Raw genomic sequence first — 21,390 nt, 5'->3', positions numbered from 1 at the left:
CACTAACAATATAGTGAGGTGAGAAAAGCAGCTATGTTGAATTCTCACAATGCATATCTAATGCTTTTACAGTGTTGACAATTACTCATCTGGAAAGAGTGAAAAGTAAAGGTTAAAGGGGACATATGAGTACTTTACATTCCTAAAAAAGTTATGAAATACTGGAACAACGAATGAATATTTGCTAAAACAAAACCACCTTCAGTAAAATGCCAGCATACTTTTATTGTGAGAAGTCTTTCGTGGTTTTCCCCATAACACCTCTCGAAGCATTTGTGGGCTGTGGCGAGCTTTTTCTCTGCATCATCAAGGCATTCCAGCTGTCCTAGGCGGAAGTAGCACCATACTATATCCAACTGCAACACTGCATAATTATCAACTGTATTCAGAAGTTCATTGCCACAATCACTGCAAAACAGCAATAAAATATTAACTAAGTTGCTTCTTCATTCCCTACTGTGTTGAAGAACTGGGACAGGAAAATGTGAAAAGGAAAAGGTGTGTGTGTATGCACATATGTGCATTCCGAAAATTTCTACAGTCTGATCATCACACTGATATAAATGTAACATACAAAATTATTTTTTAATTTATCAAAATAATATGCTCTGCTCTCATGTCATGAGAATCCCTGGTATATCATATTATGGTATATTACATTTGACTTAGATCTACACTATCTTTACTTTATCTTGTTTCTACATATGATACTGCAGTTTTAAAAGTATAGTGGAGTTACAACACCCCAACCTTTTGGGAGGGTACAGAAACCAATTACCCTCATTGGAGGCATGTCAAGATCTAAATTGTGCTCCTTGGGAAGTCTCTCAGAATGTGTTGGCATATCAGAAACCTATGGGGAGACCACCACTTTTTTGGACACCAAAGGGGGCTGCATTAGACTAGACTAAAGCAATTTTATCAACTGTTGCCCACTAGTGGCATGCTTGTGGAAGAATACCATGTAAAATAGTGGCTGTCGTTACTATAGAACAGTAGTTTTCAACCTGGGCTCTGCGGACTGTCTAAGATTTCCAAAGGGGTCCGCACCTCCATTTGATAATTTTTAGGGGTCCGCAAATGAAAAAGGTTGAAAACCACTGATGTAAAACATACACTTATGCTGTTCCCATAACTGGTTGGTACTCCAAAAAGCCATGACAATTCAGAAAGGTTCTTACCAGAAGCGTTTATCAGCATCCAGCAAGAATGGCAGTGCTACAGCATATTCTTTTTTCTTCATGAATGCTCTGCCCTTCTCATGATAACCCATAGCTAATAGAAGGGACTATGAAAATGGATTAAGAATATATTAAACGCTTATTATGTTCACAATTAAAAAGAAATGTAATCGAAAATAACTTACATTATTTGTTGTCCATGGAAAAAAACACTCCATCAAGCCATATTATCTCCCATCATTTAATGCTTCTTCCCACCCATCTACCCATGTGTTTGTCATTTGTGTTGTCCAATTTATTGAAAACAATGATTGCTACAGATACATGACATATTTCACCTGCCTTATTGTGAGTTTACTTTTAAAATGCAACCTAAATAGGTTTTCAAGAATTTATTCATAAACAGGACAAGTCTCGTACTGAGCATAACAGTGCAGAACGGCAGCCAGCCAGTGTTCACAAATAACCAACTAATCCTACTATTTCCAAATAGGTGATAAAATCCCATGAGTCACTTGCCAAAACTCTAATCTTAATTTTTCAATTCTACTGAACTAAATGTCAGAAGTAGTGAATGTTGCTAAAAACTTTCTGGTTCTTGCACTATGCCAATGAACGGCATCATAAATAACATTATTTTATCTAAACATTCTACAAGATTTCTTCCTGTACCTTTAACATCTTGTGCTCAGCACTGAATAAAATCCTTAAGGTGATTTTCCATTTCTTGCAATGTTGCATCAGAACATGCAGAACATATGCTATTTGGGGTTACCTTTGTAAAGTATACTGGAATATCAGCTGGGGCAGAATAACATTATGCACCATGTGAGGAAATCAGGTCACAATTAACACATTGCACTGGTGCTGCATGCTAGCTATTTCTTTGCTTCTGGGTACGATTCTAGGTGTTTGTTATGATTCTTAAATCTCTGAATGATCTAGTTATCTAAGAGATTGTCTCTTCCTCTTTTGTTCTGCCATAGTGGTCAAGATCTAATGAGTTGCTCTTGCTGTCGGTTCCTGGAGTTTCATTGTCCAGGACCAGTAGCAAGGCATTCTCAATTGAAGGCTCCCAGATGTGGAATTCTCTCATTCTAATGGCCTACCAGAACCTAGGCTTGGTGACTGTCCAGGCACAAAACAAGAAGACATATTTGTTTAAAAATTCGACTTTGAGTTAACTATTAGCACATTTCCTGGAGCTTGTGATTTAAACTGACTGAAATCGAATGTAGAAATTATTGTATATTGTTCTAACTAAGACACCCAGAAGTTAAATAGGTGCTGTGTAAAATACATAAATTAGTGTATAGGTCCAGGCATGAAGACAAAATGCAAACACATTTCACAAGAGACCCTACAAGAAATCACAGACATTAGACAACTGCCTGCCCTGAGACCATCAAAGTATTCCCAAATGTACTGGAGCACAGTTCTGCTTCACCTTGATCAGAAAACCACTTCTATTAAGCAATTAATTTTTGCTGGCACCTACAGAGGTTGTTTAAGGAACAGTTTTGATTTCAATATAATACTTAAAGTACCACATGTGAAGATTATTTAAAAGGTCTCTAAATAATATCTTCCTTAAATGTTATACTTACTTTCTTGGCTTGCTGAGGAATCTTGATAGATCTTCCAGTTTGGTTAGCTATATCCAGATATGGAGTGGTATCTGGATCTAAATAATCCTCTGCAACAACAAAAAAAAAAAAGAGTGCCCACTGATTCATTATCAATGCCTTCAACAATAAGAACAAAGTATGATTATGGTCTTAAAACCATATCAATACGCATGTTGTTAAGAAAAACTGTAAATAAAATGAAGTAGAATAGTGTATGTGGCTTCCAGAGAGAGTTCTCTATTATGGCACCAATTATGCAATGAGAAATCTGATCCATGAATAGCCTTCATGGACTTGTTTGCAGGATCTGGGCTTCTCCCTAGCTCAAGCCTGAATTTTTGAATGAAATTCTAAATTGTGTGTGCTGTAAAGAACTTATTCAGGAGAGGAAAACATCTGCATTTCCAATGGTGCATAATGCATTTCACTTAATAGACTGGTTACAGTGAAATACAAAATAACAAGCTTTGTTCTCTATGGTTTATTCAACTAAAACTAAATATATTTGTTTCCCTCAGTTTTACTTTGGTGCTTGCAACCCAATGATCTGTTTTTTATTTGCTTTGGTTTGACTTAACATGAAAAGATGTTTTGACAATATGCCAATGCCATCAAGGGAAAGCTTTGCGATCTCCAGATATGCAAAGCTTCTGTCCTGTAACTTTCTTCAACCCAGGAAACTGGGTTCTCAACTCCCTCCTATTCTCTCATGTTCACTGACTTGCCCCAATCCAGCAATGAGCTGTGTGGGTTGATCCTTGAGCCTGCCAATGGACCCAGTGAAGTCTTGCCACGGATCCTCGATACTCTAGTGCTGCACTGTATACTCCTGGGGGCGTTCTGCACCAAAAAAATAATTATATGCACAATATTTTAAAATTCTGCAAATGTTATTTGTCAAAATAACACTACATAATCATGCCAGTTTCAATTATTTTGGTAATTTATTTGAAAATACCTGTCAGCGAGTATGTCTGTAACAATACAGACACACACAAAAATTCCCCCGGGAGTAGAGAGTTAAAGAAACTCCTATGACAACCCAGTTCCGATTTCTCTGTCCCCATCCCTCCACCCCAGCCAGGGGGCCAGACACTCACAACCCCTCCCGCCACTGACCACCTGCAGGCCCCCCCAGCCAATACACCTGAACTCCCTCCTCCCCAGAGCCCAACAGCGGCCCCCACATCCCAGATACTCGCACCCTGTCCCCCGCCAGAGCCCAGCCTCTGGGCCTCCCAAGCCCAGATATCTGTTCCCCTTCCCTCCCACAACCCAGCTGCGGGGCCCCCCTTGCCCAGACACCCGTCCTCCTCCCCCCGCAGAGCCCAGGGATCTAGAGGGAGAAACAGCCTGATGCTTGGTCCCAGGCTTGCAGTTTCCTGCATGCCAGGGGTTCTCAACCTTTTTCTTTCTGAGGCCCCACCCAACATGCTATAAAAACTCCACGGCCCACCTGTGCCACAACAACTGTTTCCTGCATATAAAAGCCAGGGCCACTGTTAGAGGGTAGCAAGGAGGGCAACTGCCTGGGGCACCATGTCACTGGGGGCACCACAAAGCTAAGTTGCTCAGGCTTCAGCTTTAGCCCCAGGTGGTGGAGCTTGGGAGCTCTGGCTGCAGTCTCACGTGGTGGGGATTTGGCTTTCTGCCCTGGGCCCTAGAAAGTCTGATGCCGGCCATGCTTGGCGGACCCCCTGAAACCTGCTTGTGGCCCTCCAGGGAGCCTCAGACTCCTGGTTGAGAACCACTGCTGTATGCCACCCTCTCCTTCCCTCAGGGCATGCTAGGAACTGCAGCTGACAGAAACCTTCGAGCTCCCTCTCCCTCCCCCCAGCAGTGTCTTCTATGTGCAAACTGGGCTCTGACAAGTCCAGTGGCTCCTAGCAGCACTGCAGCCCATTTCTGGGCGGGAGGAAGGAAATTCTGCATGCACTACATTCATTTCTGGAAAATTCTGCATTGCGGAGTGGTGCAGAATTCCCCCAGTAGTAACTGTACAATGAAGGTGTGTTATTCTACAATACTTGCTCAGTATTTCTGGAACTAAGTTTATGGGGGTCTATGCAGGTGCAGAGATCTACCTGCAAAGAGCTTACTGAAGAACTGAAATCTAAGTTGCCTAACAGGCCCAATACAGAGGGGCATTTCCACCTACTTACATTTTTTGTTACAACCTAATACTATTGTAAGCAACTCATTGTAAGAGAAGATTACAGGAAACTCGTTTGTATACTTCTACATTTGACAGGACTTTAGTGAATAGTCCAGTTAAGTTTTCTATTTGTGGGTCTTTCAAGCAGAAACTAGGGAAATAAAAACATTTTTAAAACTTCAAACTAAAAAGGGCATCCTGGGCAGGTGTAGTGCCTGAAACTACTCTTAACTCACGTTTTGAAAATGACAACTTTTAAACTGACTGTTCCTTTAACTTGGTCCACAGTTGCCAACAGTCTCCATCAAAACTCATGGAGAAGAGAATGGCCTCACTGTGGACCAGAATGACACGTGAACTACCTTGCATAGTGAAATCATGGCCACCTACGGTCATAACAGAAATAACTGACAGAGAAGGGCATAACAACTTACAATTTATCATTCTGGCCTAGCTATTTCTGCAATAAATACAAAACACGTTTCCAGAGTTGTCAGTATCTTAACTCTCAAGTGTCCCATTTAACAATAGATTCATACAGTACCTTCCTCAAAACTCAAAATGTTCTATGGAATCACTTCATCTTGAATGGTCCCCTTGAAATACGTGTTAACAACTTAGGCTAAACAATCTGTTCCACCTTATATTCAGCTATGTCTCACTGAGTACATTTCCCAGACTGAAGAAAATGTCGGTGTAAGCACGGAAGCTTGTCTCTCTCACCAACAGAAGTTAATCCAATAAAATATATTACCTCACCCACCCTGTCTCTCTTATGGAAACACGAGCATTATACAAAGAAGTCTTTTAAGACAGGAAATGAAGAAGAATACTATAACCAACAGGAGAAACCAATTTTCAAGTGGGCAGAATGTAATAGCACAAACTGGAATCTGGCCAATTTATTGGCTTTACTACCCTTAGAGTCACAAGTTCAAATAGAAGTAGCATGGTGCCTCCTAGGATCATGACAATGGCTTTGTTCAGCATCAATTTAGGAATGAATGAATCATCTAGTCCACTTCAAGCAAAACCCAAGTGCTGCAGGGAGGTTTCCCATCCAAGTACTGACAAGGCCTGACCTTGTTTAGATGCGATTAGATCACAACCCAAAGTTATACTAATCTTTCCACTTTACCTTGTTTTCTTTAAAATAGAAGTGGTTTTTTTTTAATTCATACTTCTACTGTCTTCTACTGCATGTAAGGGTAAAAACCCCATACCTCTCGTTGCCAGTATTTCTAAACCCTTCTTAGTTCTTTTCATCCTTTCCTTTCTTTCTTTTTCCTTCATGGTCTCTTCTTCATGTTGCATTTCTTCTTCCTGAACTTTTTTTCTGGTATCCTCCTCACTCTGTCTTAGCTCAAGCACCATGACCTTTACATTGTGTGTTACACCTTGCTCTTCAAGTGTTTTTCCTGAAAAACAGAGCATGATTAATAGGCAAATCAAATGACATTTACGAAGACAGTACATTTCATTGTACTGCCAGATAACATTTTAAAAACAGCTATTCCTGCTAGGAAGATTTCAACAGGAGCAACCACCTAAGGGCTAGTCTACACTGGCAATGCTAAAGCGCTGCCCCGGCAAGAGGTGTAGCTCCCAGCACTGCGCTCAGGGGGGTGTTTTTTCGATGTATCCGAGACGACTTACCCCGCTGTGAGGACGGTGGCAAATCGACCTCTGTGGCTCCCCCGTCGACAGCGCTTACTCCTACCTGCGCTGGTGGAGTACAAGCGTCGATTCGGGGATCGATTGTCATGTCCCAATGAGAGGCGATAATTCGATCCCCGAGAGATCGATTTCTACCCGCCGATTCAGGCGGGTAGTGAAGTCGTAGCCTAACAGATGTATTGGAGCATAAGCTTTCGTGGGTGAATACCCACTTCGTCAGACGTGAAGACGTAAATGTATTTACCCTCACAAACCCCTGTGAGGTAGGAAAGTGCTTTTATCCCTGTTTCACAGATGGGAAACTGAGGCACAGAGAGACTAAGGCCCAGGGTCACACAGAAAGTCTATGACAGAAGGGGGCAGGAAACTGAACCCAGGTTCCTGATGGCCTGAGCTAGTGCCCTAACCATTGGTCCATCCTTTCTCTCCATTTACATCATGATTTCTTACAAGGTAGCTAAATTAGGACATCAATGAATGAATTAATAAAGAACAGAAGAAAGTTAATTTGTAAAGACAAAGCTTCTGTTCACACAAATGTCTTGCAAATCAAGAAAGATGGTAAAGATAACAAGTTGTCCTCTTCCATAATTCTCTCCTTTGATTTTGACCATCACAAAGACTTTCCTTTAGAGTAGAACCTAACAAATATGACTGCTGTTATTGTGTAGCTCACGGGGTTCTCAAACTTCATTGTGCTGCAACCCCCTTCTGACAACAAAAATTAGTACATGACCACAGGAGGGGGAACCAAAGCCTGAGCCTGCCCAAGCCTCCTGTGGTCATGTAGTAATTTTTGTTGTCAGAAGGGGGTTGCAGCACAATGAAGTTTGAGAACCCCATGAGCTACACAATAACAGCAGTCATATTTGTTAGGTTCTACTCTAAAGAACTACTCTACAGATGGGAAACTGAGGCACAGAGAGACTAAGGCCCAGGGTCACACAGAAAGTCTATGACAGAAGGGGGCAGGAAACTGAACCTGGGCGGGGGTGAGTCAAAGCCTGAGCCCCACTGACCTGGGGTGGGGGAGGCCAAAGTCGAAGCCCAAGGGCTTCAGTCCTGGGTGGGGGGGGCCTGTAACCTGGCCCCTCCACCTAGGGCCAAGGCCGAAGCCTGAGCATAGCTCAGTCCCAGGCGGTGGGGCTCAGGCTTCGGCCCTGGCCTCAACAAATCTACGCCAGCCCTGGTTACCCCATTAAAACGGGGTCCCGACCCACAGTTTGAGAACCGATCTAGTTCTTATTTCCCTGCTATTAATATTGTTTCTGTGACTGACAAAATGACAAGAAAGATAATTTCTAAGAAAGACATAATTACAAAATAAATATAACATATATTCAATTGGCGATACATACCAAGGTCAAGCTGCTTCTTATTTATTATTATTTTGATACATTTTTCTTGAAATCCATACATCTGTGCAATCCTGTGAAATAAAGTAGTTAATTCCAAAGTATAAATACCTTCTTGTCTCATTTTGATATGAAATATTTTGGCAACATATTGCAATAAAAATTAAAATGTTATATATTTGTAACTGGCTTCAAACTTTTACTATAAGTCTGCTTGAAGATAAAATAACAGTACTAGTAACTGGACACAAATTCACCATATCAGGTGAGGAGAGGACAGGATATTGATATGGTTTCTGATAGTTGGGAGGACCGGACGATCTTCATCCAAGAATATTGAAGGAATTGGCGCAGGAAATAGCAGGCCCATTAGCAATAATATTTAATGAATCTGTAAACTCAGGGGTGGTCCCGTTAGACTGGAGAATAGCTAATGTGGTTCCTATTTTCAAGAAAGGGAAAAAAAGTGATCCGGGTAACTACAGGTCTGTTAGTTTAACATCTGTAGTGTGCAAGGTGCTGGAGAAAATTCTGAAAGAGAAACTAGTTGAGGACCTTGAGGTTAATGGCAATTGCGATAAATTACAACATGGTTTTACGAAGAGCAGATCGTGCCAAACGAATCTGATCTCCTTCTTCGAGAAAGTAACGGACTTATTAGATAAGGGAAATGCGGTGGACCTAATATACCTGGATTTCAGTAAAGCGTTTGATACTGTACCCCATGAGGAATTATTGGTTAAACTGGAAAAGATGTGGATCGATATTAAAATCCAGAGGTGGATAAGGAATTGGTTAATGGGGAGAATGCAGCGGGTCATATTGAAGGGTGAACTGTCAGGTTGGAGGGAGGTTACCAGTGGAGTTCCTCAAGGTTCGGTTTTGGGACCCATTTTATTTAATCTATTTATAACTGACCTCAGAACCGATTGCAGGAGTGGGCTGATAAAGTTTGCGGATGATACGAAGGTGGGAGGTGTTGCCAATTCGGAGGAGGATAGGGATATTCTGCAGGGAGACTTGAATGAGCTTGTGAATTGGAGTATCAGAAATAGGATGAAATTTAATAGTGAAAAGTGTAAGGTGATGCATTTAGGGATGACTAACAACAATTTTAGTTACAAGCTGGGGACGCATTGGTTAGAAGTAACGGAAGAGGAGAAGGACCTAGGGGTCCTTGTAGACCGCAGGATGACTATGAGTCGACAATGTGACGTGGCGGTGAAAAAAGCCAATGCGGTCTTGGGATGCATTAGGCGAGGTATATCTAGTAGGGATAAGGAGGTGCTGCTTCCGTTGTATAAGGCGCTGGTGAGACCTCATTTGGAGTACTGTGTGCAGTTCTGGTCTCCCATGTTTAAAAAAGATGAACTCAAACTGGAACGGGTGCAGAGAAGGGCGACTAGGATGATCAGAGGAATGGAAAACCTGTCGTATGAAAGGAGACTAGAGGAGCTCGGGTTGTTTAGTCTGACAAAACGAAGGCAGAGGGGGGATATGATTGCTATCTTTAAATATATCAGAGGGATAAATACAAGGGAGGGAGAGGAATTATTCCAGCTTAGTACTAATGTGGACACGAGAACGAATGGATATAAACTGGTCGTGGGGAAGTTCAGGCTTGAAATTAGACGAAGGTTTCTGACCGTCAGAGGGGTGAAATATTGGAACGGCCTTCCGAGGGAAACGGTGGGGGCGAGGGACCTGTCTGGTTTTAAGATTAAGTTAGATAAGTTTATGGAGGGAATGGTTTAATGGTAAAACATATTAGCCAAGGAATACCAAGCAATGGTAGGTAAATAGTATAATGGCTAACAGGGGTCAGGCTGGAGACTCTTGCCTACATGCTCGGGGTCTTACTGATCGCCATATTTGGGGTTGGGAAGGAATTTTCCTCCAGGGTAGATTGGCTGAGCCTCTGGAGGTTTTTCGCCTTCCTCCGCAGTATGGGGCAGGGATCGCTAGCAGGAGGGTTCTCCGCCAATTGAAGTCACTACAACTCAGGATTTGGGGACTTCAACAGCAGAGTCAAGGGAAGGGGTAGGGACGGTTTTGTGGCCTGCAGCATGCAGGGGGTCAGACCAGATGATCATAATGGTCCCTTCTGACCTTAAAGTCTATGAGTCTATGAGTTTAGATTTTAATCAATAAACAGCAATAAAACACCCCCAATAAAAAGAAAAAAAAGTATTTATCCAATAAACAATGGAAAAACACTAGAAATCATTCCTTGTATCTAAGGGCTTGTCTACATGAAACAGTAATGCAAACTACAGGGAACTACTATGTTGCTCATTAATTGGTCCACACAGACCCTGCTGGTGTGCACTAAAGGTTCCATAGTGTGCTTTAAACAGTACCGTGTTAAACTGCAATAGGGAACATTGCAAAGAGTATTTACTACAGTATATATTATGTAATGAATAATGTAAATAATATACATTACTCATTACAGTATATACAAAGAGAAATTTCCCCAAAAACCTGATTTGGGGGCTTCTACATTAAACTCAAAAAATTGCTAAAAATAAACCCTGAAAAATGAAATCAGTAAACCCAGAAAAACGAACGCCTAAGGTATTGAGACGGGGAGAGCAGAACAGCCAGGAAAGTGGCCAGGACAGACCAAGTAGTTGGAAGGCATTCATATATGGCATATATTTAAAGGAAAACACTTCGTACTCTCAGAATCTCTAGTTGGTTATTGATTTAGAGTGGCAATTCTCAAACTATGTCCATGGGCCATTAATGGCCTTTTAAGCATATGATGGTGGTCCATGGCAAACTAGCTTAAAAGTCATGTGGTGTTAACCCTTCACCTTGTTGCTACATGTTAAATCACATGACTTTTCCACATAAGCAATTGCCACAGTAACTAGAGATGTTATGTAGTCATAAACAAGATGTGTCCATGAGACACACACTATCAAGATATGCACCCTATGAAAGTTTGAGATCCCCTGATCTAGAACATACCGTAATAAAGCACTATGCAAAAGGATGACACGAAACCAAAAGAAGACACTAACCATTTAAAGTGGAAATAAGACAAAGATTATTATACTTACTGGGATCTTAGTTCCTCGCCAGTGATGATCAATTTAGTCTCCAGCAAGTTTTTTCTGGTCTAGTGTAAATATTTTTAAAAGTTATGGTATCCAGGTACTTTGGGCATTTTCTTAATTAACTACTTTTGAACAGCCACAATTTCTCTCTTTATTTTCAGACAAAAACTATGTTAAAATAGTATTAAGGTTGAGACTACACATAGTAATGATTTACAGGGATGCTGAAATTATCCCAAAATAATCATTGTAAAGCCAGGAAATTCAGAGTTATGGTTAACTCAAATCCAAACAAGTTATAGAAATGCACAATTAAGGCACTCAACCTTAACTCTGCTTTTTTTGTCTTGCCATAGAATAGTCAGATTATAATTAAAGCCTATTAATGTTTGTGGTCCCAGATTAGACAGAGACATATTAGATTGTTTTTCCTCATAGTGATGCTACAGAGCAGAGTTAAGGTTGTTTAGGGTGCATACCCTGCACCCACAACGCATTCCCCATTGAGTAGAGCTATTCCAATGCATAGTTTTTTCAAATAAAGTTTTACCATTAAGGCTTTCCCCACCCAGTATTTTTCATAAAAGTTTATCTTTCAGCAGAGGCTGGCTCATAAAATCTCCTTCAGAAACACTAAGTACTGCATCTTTCATCTTTCATTGTTGTCAATATGAATAAGAGCACAGACCGCCCTCAGCAGCGATGTAAACTACCTTCTATTGTTACCAGTGGGAGTGAAGTGATCTTGACTCACTCCACGATGCAGCCAGGAAACAGAAAGTTGCTGAATGGAGGTGGTGGTCATCTTTGCTAAGGGTCTGTCCATCAGGGAAACTATATCACTATGTATTCCAGAATAAAAGTGTTTAGGGACTAATAAAAGGAATTATGCCAATATAATGAAAGTGGTATAATTTTATAGCTGCATAATTATATCAGTGAATTTCCCCATACAGGCAAGCCCCCCTAAGAGCAACCGGGGGCCTCAATCACATTAAAAATAGGAAACTGCAGCCACTTTCAAAGAGTTGGTTAATTTCTATGAAGATTATTGTCCAGCCTCTGCTGAATGATAAACTTTCAGTCATGAAGACTAATTCTAACTTCTTTAATAATAATCATAAAAAAAACTACCCATTGTACTAGATCTATTCAAGAAACAATTTTTTTTGTAGATAATACCTGAGCTGAGATAATTTGGAACAACAACAAAGGTCTGACAGACGATGCTAAATGTTTTTAAAAAAAGACTCCTTTTTTAGTAAATATCAACAGTAAAAAGATTTACTTTGCAAAAGTAAATTCATTCAGAAAACTGAGTAAATTTTCTCTCTTTTAAACAGAGGGTGCAATTGTTCTTTGTAATAAAACAAGAGGTTGAATCCCTGCTTTAAAGTGCAGAACTCAGCCTTAACTATGGAGCTGCAACTGGTGTGTCTATAAAATAAGATGATTTTTTTTTAAATGTTGAGGAAAATTTAGTCATTTTTGTCAGAAACCGTGAAAAACCAGGGACTAACGGTGCTGACCTGAGGCAGGTACATAAGCATGGTGTCCATGGATGTCCTCATCTACCCAGCTATATAGTCATATACAGTACTAGAGTTCTGACCTGATATTTCTTGAAGAAAAGTTCTCAAATATGCTGAGTCCTCTATCTGGTGGTTTTGTAACATGGCCAAGTGTACAAGACACACTAGACAAACTATTTTTTCCATTCTGTGTCAAGTTCAAGCAATGGATTTAGCAAGTTCAAGCTAATTTGCCTCAGATGGCTAGTTTGGGAAAGTAGTTAACTGACCCATAGATTAACCAATGCAAACATATCTGCAGGTCGTATCATTAAAAGCGGACATCTACCATTTAAAGTAACTAAGTTTACAATTTACAGTATTACTCAGGTATATAGGTATATCATAGTTAAAGTAAATACTAGGACTGTCAAACAATTTTAAAAAAACTCAATTAATCGCAAGACTAAAAAACAATAGTTGTGATTAATCACACTGTTAAACAATAAGAGAATACCAATTTAAATTTAGCATGGAAGCGTGACCTCTGGAATGGTAGTTGTGACGTTGTGCAGTCTATATGGTTTTATAAAAACTTGATAATAAGTCAATATAATGTAACTGATATAGTTTTAGAGAAAATACGGTAATAAGTGAATGTAACGTAACTGGGATATGCCTCATGCAAAAGGTCTCTTGTAAGGTATCATTACAAAGCTTATAATCTACTGAGTATGATCATCTGATTTGTATAAATGTACCACTCTTGTATCTAAAACTAGAAATATAAAATGTAACTCTGAGGGCCTATTGTAATTGTGTAAAGTGTAGACCATTAATGATGGTTTGGAATCTTGATGACTCCCATTGTCTGCAGATGGCTGTATTTACCTGTGAGTCTTCCTGTATATGTGTGTGCTGGCAAGTGAGTAATGAAGTCTTGCAGTGACATGTGATCATGTCACCTGAACTGGAATCCATCTTTAACCTGGTGCTTTTCCAGTGAGGGGGGGTGGAAAACCAGAGAGACAAAGAGTTCCCGCCTTATGCAAAAGATATATAAAGGGGGGAAGAGAACAGAGAGGGGGAGAAGCCATCATGAAGAATCCCCTAGCTACCACCTGAGCTGCAACAAGAGCTGTACCAGGGGAAAGAATTGTGCCCAGGCCTGGAAGGTGTCCAGTCTGAGAAAAAAAACTTACTGAAGCATCTCTGAGGGTGAGATTATCTGTATTCAGTTTGATTAGGCATAGATTCGCGCTTTTTATTTTATTTTGCTTAGTGACTTACTTTGTTCTGTCTGTTACTGCTTTGAACCACTTAAATCCTACTGTCTGTATTTAATAAAATCACTTTCTATTTAGTAATTCACTCAGAGTATGTATTAATACCTGGGGGAGCAAACAACTGTGCATATCTCTCTATCAGTGTTATAGAGGGCGAACAATTTATGAGTTTGCCCTGTATAAGCTTTATACAGGGTAAAACGGATTTATCTGGGTTTAGACCCCATTGGGAGTTGGGCATCTGAGTGCTAAAGACAAGCACACTACTGTGGGCTGTTTTCAAGTAAACTTGCAGCTTTGGGACAAGTGATTCAGACCCTGGGTCTGTGTCTGGAGCCAGACGGGAGTGTCTGGCTCAGCGAGACAGGGGTGCTGGAGTCCTGAGCTGGCAGGGAAAACAGGAGCAGGGGTAGTCTTTGCACATCTGGTGGCAGCTCCCAAGGGGGTTTCTGTGATCCAACCCGTCACAGTTGTCGAAGCACAAAGGGACATATCTGGCACGTAAATACCTTGCAACGCCAGCTACAACAGTGCCATGTGAATGCCTGTACTCCCTTTCAGGTAACGATGTAAACATTTGTAAGTTGCACTTTCACGATCAAGAGATTGCACTACAGTACTTGTCTGAGGAATTGAAAAATACTATTTCTTCTGTTTATCTTTTCTACAGTGCAAATATTTATAAACAAAAATATAAAACAAGCATTGTACACCTTGTATTCTGTATTGTAATTGAAATAAATATATTTGAAAATGTAGAAAACATCCAAAATATTTATAATACATTTAAATTGGTATTCTATTATTGTTTAAAAGTGTGATTAATCGTGACTTTTTAAAAAATCTAGTTAATTTGTTTTGCGTTAATCGAGTTAACTGCGATTAATTGACAGCCCTAGTGAATACAGTTGTCACATAAGTGTCCTTTACATGACAAAAGATAGTGTTGTTTTGGGGTTACTTACTGTGCCTAAATAAGTATTTTGTTTATAATTAAAACTGTGATTAAACAAAGAATATATAAAAAGAACAATATCCATATACTGACAATTTTAGATGTTTTATAGAAGTAGTAAAACTGAATGAGCACCATACATTTACTTTTAACTTGGCTGGTGAGATCAGAAAAGATCAAGTTAAATTTGGTTCATTTTTCTCCACTCAGAATTTGTTTCTGAATGACCCTAAAGAGGGAAATGCTGCAATGTGTTTTATTTTTTTTCTAGGTAGTTTTATGACTGAACTGAATTCCTTCCTTCTCCAATCAATTTAGCTTCTTTGCACAAATGAAATGTTTTGCATCAGATACAGAATTAATGAAAGTTGTACGGCCTTTACTATAGATTTTAGTTATGCTTCTTTTCATAACTTTAACGTATACAGACTTACTTTTCTCATCTTAGGAGGTAAAACCACTTCAAGTTTTGCAACCCCTGTTGTCCTATAAGCTTCATTTCCTGTTCCACGCTCAATTGCTTCACATCTTATTTCTTCAAGAATGCACTCCGTTTCATTTTCACCGAGATTCACCTTGGCTGAATATTTCTGTGCAAGCTCCTAACAGAAAAATAAAAGAACATACATTAGTAAAACATAAAATAGTAAAATGTGTCGTGTATGAAATAAAAGTGAAAAAAATGACTGCAGAACAACGAGGCAGAATACGTACCTTCAACTCCAGACCAGATTCTTTATTTTCATTTGTGTATGGAGGTTTCCAAAGCTGAATTTTGTCTTCTCTTAAACAATTTTTAAGTTTTGCTGCAAGGTATTTCTTTTGCGCCATTCTTTAATACAAAACACAATAGGAAAAATGAAAAAGCTAACTAATCTTTTTGTATGTTTGTTTCTCTGATGAATCAAAATACCTTGTTTAACTCAGGCCCAGATCCTCAAAGGTATTTAGACATCTACCTCCCACGGTTTTTACTTAAATCACCCATCTTTGAGGATCTGGGCCTCAGGGAACATGCACTGTATTGTTCAGAGTTCTGTAGGAAGACTGCATTTAATATAGGATTTTAAAAATACACAAAGCAAATTTACAAAGATTCTAATTCAATTTTTATTGTGCTCTGATAATTATGTAATAATTGGAAAAACTTTTCTATTTAAATATTAACATTTTTTCTTTTTATTACACCAGTTGCACAGGAGGATGGAAATGTGTTGGCCAGTGTTGATTTCAGCAAGATAATGGCTGCCAGCAAAACATCAGTAATGCAGTTTTTACGTATAAATAACCAAACAAGTGAAGTACAATGTGAAACCAATAAATGAACTAACTCTTCAAATTTCATTTAAACTTGGAGATGGAAATTTGCTGACAATTCTACAGTATTTTCTTTAGTCTGTTTTTATATACTTCTCTTTATTGTAATTTCACTGTTAATAAGGAAAATTCATAAGTTAAAAATAATATATTAAAAAAAAAAACCAGAGACCCTGCTCCTGCAGCTGGCTCCATGCAGGTTAACCACTGGGATTGAACAGAGCTAGCTGGAGGATCAGGGCCCAATGTTTTTTAGGGTACCAGTGACATCTTTGATTATAAAAACTAAAAGAATTTTTAAATCACTTTTTAAACCATATATGCTCTATTTTTTCTCCATTTTCTTAACTGCCAACAGTCCTGGTTTTGGCCACAACTGCTCTGTCTTTACTAACCTACCTAGCTACCATTGTGGGAATGTTGGCAGCTTGTGGCAACAGCGGGAAGCCAAGGAATAGTTTCAACTCTTGCTCTCTGCTGGAGTTTACTCTCTCACTGATTGGATAAGCAGGAGGCTATTAGCTCAGCTAAACTTCCGGGCCCCATTGAACCAAATCAGAACACTCATTATATCAAAGTGCCAACTCTGCTATACTGAAGGTCGAGCAGCATTTTCTGTTTAAAGATCAACTCTAAAATCTGCATGCTTACTCAGCTTGTCTTGAAAACTTCTGTGTCTCATGGGGATGCTGGGTAGTGTTAGTGGTCCAAATTTGGGGTCATTTCAGCAAGGTGTTCTTGAGATACAGCCCTCCAAAAAAGCCAGCATTTTACAAAATCAACAGGTTCTTTTTATTTCGTTTTTCCACATACCATGGCTCTACTTGTCCCCCCACTGATCTCATTCACTTGACATTTTATCTCAGCTGGTCCATGGCACCCACTGCCCCTTTGGAAAAGCAATACTGACAAAAGTGACAGAGTCCTATGGCACCTTATAGACTAACAGACATATTGTAGCATAAGCTTTCATGGGTGAATACTCACTTCGTCAGATGCATATAGTGGCAACTGATGAAGTGAGTATTCACCCATGAAAGCTTATGCTCCAATACGTCTGTTAGTCTATAAGGTGCCACAGGACTCTTTGCTGCTTTTACAGATCCAGACTAACACAGCTACCCCTCTGATACTTAATGCTGACAAAGTTAATATGGAAGAGTTTAGCTGTCTAGAACATTATGTGCTAAAACTCGCAAGCCAGAGATTGAAACGCGCATGTGCAGCAAGCCTATGTATGAGGGTGTGTCGGCAATCCATTGTCACAGTAATTTAGTGGCTCCAGGGGACATAGTACAGATATCATTGAAGCTGAGCTACACGCATACACTATAAATTCAAACCCTACCCTTGGCAGAAGCCTGAGAAAAGGCATGAGATACTACCAGGCAACCTTTACTTTGTGTTAATAAATTGCTTTGTGACTCTAACACTCCATCTCTGCCTCAGCCAGAATAGGCAAAGTGAAAGCAGGCCTCAGAGAGGGGGGAGGTAAGACTCTTGAACAGCTTAATATTGGCCTACCAAGTTAGAGGAGTCACATTCTGGTAAATTAGGAAACCAAGGTAGTGGGGAGAGGGAAGAGATAGAGATGGAGGAGATACAAGGGAAAAATGTGAATGCACAGGAAGGATTCTGGTGGAGGACTTTTGGCCCCTAGATACCCAAGCTTATTTAGAAAAAATATTCCTCAGTTTACATGGAAAGGTTTTTTAAATGTTGGCATTTACACATTCATTCCTCTAAAACTGGGTGTTAAAATAGATTAATCAGTTTCGCTTTTGCTTGTAGATAGTTTCACTTCCGATCTTGTATATTAGGACAGTGCTACAGACAGTTCATGGGAAATGGGGAAAAAATAAGAAATGTTTCTATTAATATTTGATTTTGAAAAGGTCTTCCCTTCCTAAAAAACAAAAACTTAACTTGTGGGCAAAGGTTACCCTTACCAGGAGACAGCCTCCCTGTAATCTGATCGACACGAGATCAATTTACACTGGGTGACATTTGGAAGCTTGTTTGTAACCACAAAGACAAGAAACTGTTTTGTTTTTTGTTTTTAAATAGAAATGTTAATTGTGTAGAAACTGATGTAAGCTGCCCTGTCTGTTTTGTTTCTATTACTCTGGAGTAGTCCTTCTCCAGGCTTAAGAGTAAAGAGCCTAACACACATACACTCTTGACTATTAGTCCCTGGAAGTTCCCGGTGCCGCTGCACAGAGTGAGCAATGTATTCTTTTACTTGAAGGGACTTTTTTTTAGGCAGTGGCAGAATATCATCTTCCAAAAGAAGTGGAAACAGGATAAACATATTGAACTCCAAACAAATAAGAATAAAGCACAGGGGGTATTACTAATACAGTCTTCCCCCTATGTTTTCATCCGCACACAATCACTTCTTTTTTAGTCAACATTTTATTCATTTACCCCATTATTATTTACTATTTTTATCTTTTTTTCAATTCTGAAATCATTTTATAGCAGATATTTTACTTAACATATATTGCCTTAAATAATAATTTATCCAAGTAACAGAGACTTTGACATTTGTTGAGACCAGATAAAAAATCTCAAATTGTTACACTGTATCTACATGCAAACCTCCTTTAGATGTTTTACTAAAACTCCAGATCTGTTCTTTTTGTAACAGCTTCCATTTCCCTAAGTCTTCAAAATATATCTGTCACATTGGAGAATATACTAACTGCAATGTGCAGAATTTTAAATTCAAACTGAATCTGAAAACTGATCATACATACAGTGGCTTTACTATCAACATTTTTGGTATAGTTTTGTAAATCAAGCTTAGCTGTTATTTTTATTAAACTATTAAAGCAGAAAATAGGGACTGAAAAATCATAAGTTAAATGTATTTTACTCCCGTTCTAACAAACTATCTTAAGAATATTTATATAAAAAACAAAGTAGTTTCACTTTTGTAAAGGCAAAGATGCAAGCCACTTTTTTACCTATAAAAATCATCCATGTTTATTAAACAAAGTTTAGAGCCATTTTTTGATCTTACTATTAATATTCATTTATGACAAGTAAACTGCAGTATTCAAAACAGAATTCTTAATAAAACATTTAGACGTACCTCTCCATCGTCCGACATTAATGTTCCTGGAACGATTCAACTTTCACTTTCGTGATGCCTTGCGTCACTAAAAGCTATGGGGTATTTCCCAAAGCTGTTTTCAATAAAAGATTGGGGGTATTTCCCAATGGATGTTTTGAATATAACATCAGATGTTTATGAATAAAAAGCAGTCACAGAATCAGTTGCTCCCCTATTCTATATGACACACAAGAGAAAATGGGTAAAGAAATAAGATTTGGCAGCCTCGTAGAGGGAGGGGAGCAAGGGTAAAAGCTCACTGAGAAAAACACATAACTTGGGGCTTTGCTCGAAGTGAGGCGGCATGGCCAGCTCAAGGGGGAAGCTCATGTGGCACGGTCTCCTGGAAAGGGACCTAAAGACCACAGTAGTGTCATGGTGGTTAATGTTAGAAGTTCCATGGAAGGATTTGGACCCATACACTTCAGATTCTCTACCAGGCATGCAGACCTGGATTTTCCCAGAGAAATCTGGCCTGTGTAGCCACTGCTCCTGCAAATCCAGCATTCCCGCTTCAGTGAAAGAATGATGCAGCAGTGATGGGGTATTTCATAAATGCAGACTGGTATGTAAGTACTAAAATAATTATAGCTCTACATTTTCTCTTTCTGTGGCAGTGGCTAATCTTGCCTTTAACCGTTTGCAGATAATCAAATGCAACTTGGTCTTTGTGGCACTGTTCGACTTAACCATGCCAAAGAATCAAGCTTAATGGAAATGAGAGATTAGTTATTCCGGGGGGGGGGGGGGGGGGTGGAAATGGCACTGTCATTATCTTTAGGATATGTGGCTATCGTGATAAAAAGTACGACCAGTCCCAGAACTTGGGTGTATTTTTAAATAAAAAGTATCCAAATATAATAAGAGTAGGGTGGTATGCTATGCTCTATAAGGACCTGTATACACTAGTAAAACACTATGTCTACATTACAGCCACCATAGGGGCACCACTACAGCGCTGCAGCACCATAGTGCAGACGTGTCCTATAGCAATGCAAAGCGCGTTTCTGTTGATGTGGTTAATTCATCTCTCCAAGGGCTTGCCTACACTTACATTGCTCCAGTAGTGCTGTTGTAGTGCGTAGTAAAGATGCTACCTAGGCCAACAAGAGAGCTTCTCCCATCAGCATAGGTCTTCCACGTCCCAGAGAGGTGGTAGCTATGTAGATGGGGGGAGCTCTCCCATACACATAGGGCTGCCCACACTGGGAATTAGGTCGGTATAACTGTGTCGCTCAGGGGTGTGAATGTCCCACACCCCTGAGCGACGTAGTTATAGGCAGTGTGGACCTGGGCCAAGAGGCAATACCTACATCGATGGAAGAATTCACCAGGCACTAAGTCAACCTATGGCGCTCAGAGCAAGACATTTTTGACAGCCCTGAGCCACATAAGTCAATCTGGTTTTTAAGCATGCCTAGATCTCAGGTTTGCAGCTCGCTCCCCGCGCAGTTTAAAGGGCTGCAGAACAAGGCAGGGAGGGTTAAACACTGGGTCATCTCCCCACCTCTAACCTAACCAGGCCTGTCCGCCTAACACCGGCTGTCGCAGCGCTAAAGCCACTGGGGGGGGGGGGAAGCCCTGGGCCCGGCCTCTGCTAGCGCAGACGAGCTCCCAGCCCAGCTGCCGCCTTTGGCCTCAGCGGCGGCTGCTTCTCAGTGGCCGGTGCCGCGATCCCCAGGCAGGGTCGGGGGGTCACGGGGAGAATCACTCCCGGAGCAGGGAGGGGGGAATGTGCGCGTGGCGGGGGCACCGGGCAACACCGCGCCTGCGTCCCCCGACACAGTAGGCGGCAGAGGCAATTGGGGGCGGGGACAGTTGAGGAAGGGGAGGGGGCGGGGCCCGGCTGCGCCAGCGCGTGGCTGAGTCTCTCCCAGGGGCGGGAAGGCCCCGCCCCCACCCGCCGGGGGCTCGCTCACCTGTGTAGCTGCCGCTGCTCGGCGGGCTCCCGGCCGTTTGTTTACGTCGCGTTCGCAAGGTCAGCGGGAGGCGGGGCAGCCGGCTCCCTACGGAAGCCCGGAAGCGGCGGAGGGTGCGGGGAACGAATCTCACGTGTGCAGGAAACGTGCAGGCCGGCGCCGGCGCCGCCACCATCTTAGCCTCGTATTCCCGCGCGCCCCTAGGGGGCGCCATCCGCCTGGG

At 40.7% G+C, this 21,390-nt stretch overlaps 1 protein-coding gene across 1 annotated transcript in view; it reads right to left on the bottom strand.

The window, feature by feature from the left end:
- NUB1 (negative regulator of ubiquitin like proteins 1) overlaps positions 1-21,390 on the bottom strand; it is a 32,942-nt gene extending 11,552 nt beyond the window's left edge. Inside the window, exons 1-10 of the mRNA XM_034759950.1 lie at positions 21,168-21,390; positions 19,228-19,425; positions 15,528-15,645; positions 15,248-15,415; positions 11,065-11,123; positions 8,000-8,070; positions 6,188-6,382; positions 2,789-2,877; positions 1,182-1,288; positions 222-408 (exon numbers count right to left, since the gene is read on the bottom strand). Of these exons, the coding sequence (XP_034615841.1) occupies positions 222-408; positions 1,182-1,288; positions 2,789-2,877; positions 6,188-6,382; positions 8,000-8,070; positions 11,065-11,123; positions 15,248-15,415; positions 15,528-15,645; positions 19,228-19,235 (1,002 nt within the window). The 5' untranslated portion in view covers positions 19,236-19,425; positions 21,168-21,390. The remainder of the gene's footprint in view (positions 1-221; positions 409-1,181; positions 1,289-2,788; positions 2,878-6,187; positions 6,383-7,999; positions 8,071-11,064; positions 11,124-15,247; positions 15,416-15,527; positions 15,646-19,227; positions 19,426-21,167) is intronic.

This window comes from Trachemys scripta, chromosome 2 (assembly GCF_013100865.1).
Source record: "Trachemys scripta elegans isolate TJP31775 chromosome 2, CAS_Tse_1.0, whole genome shotgun sequence".
Taxonomy (NCBI): domain Eukaryota; kingdom Metazoa; phylum Chordata; order Testudines; family Emydidae; genus Trachemys; species Trachemys scripta.
Note: the sequence above shows the minus strand (reverse complement) of the source record. Positions and strands in the feature narration are given on the sequence as shown.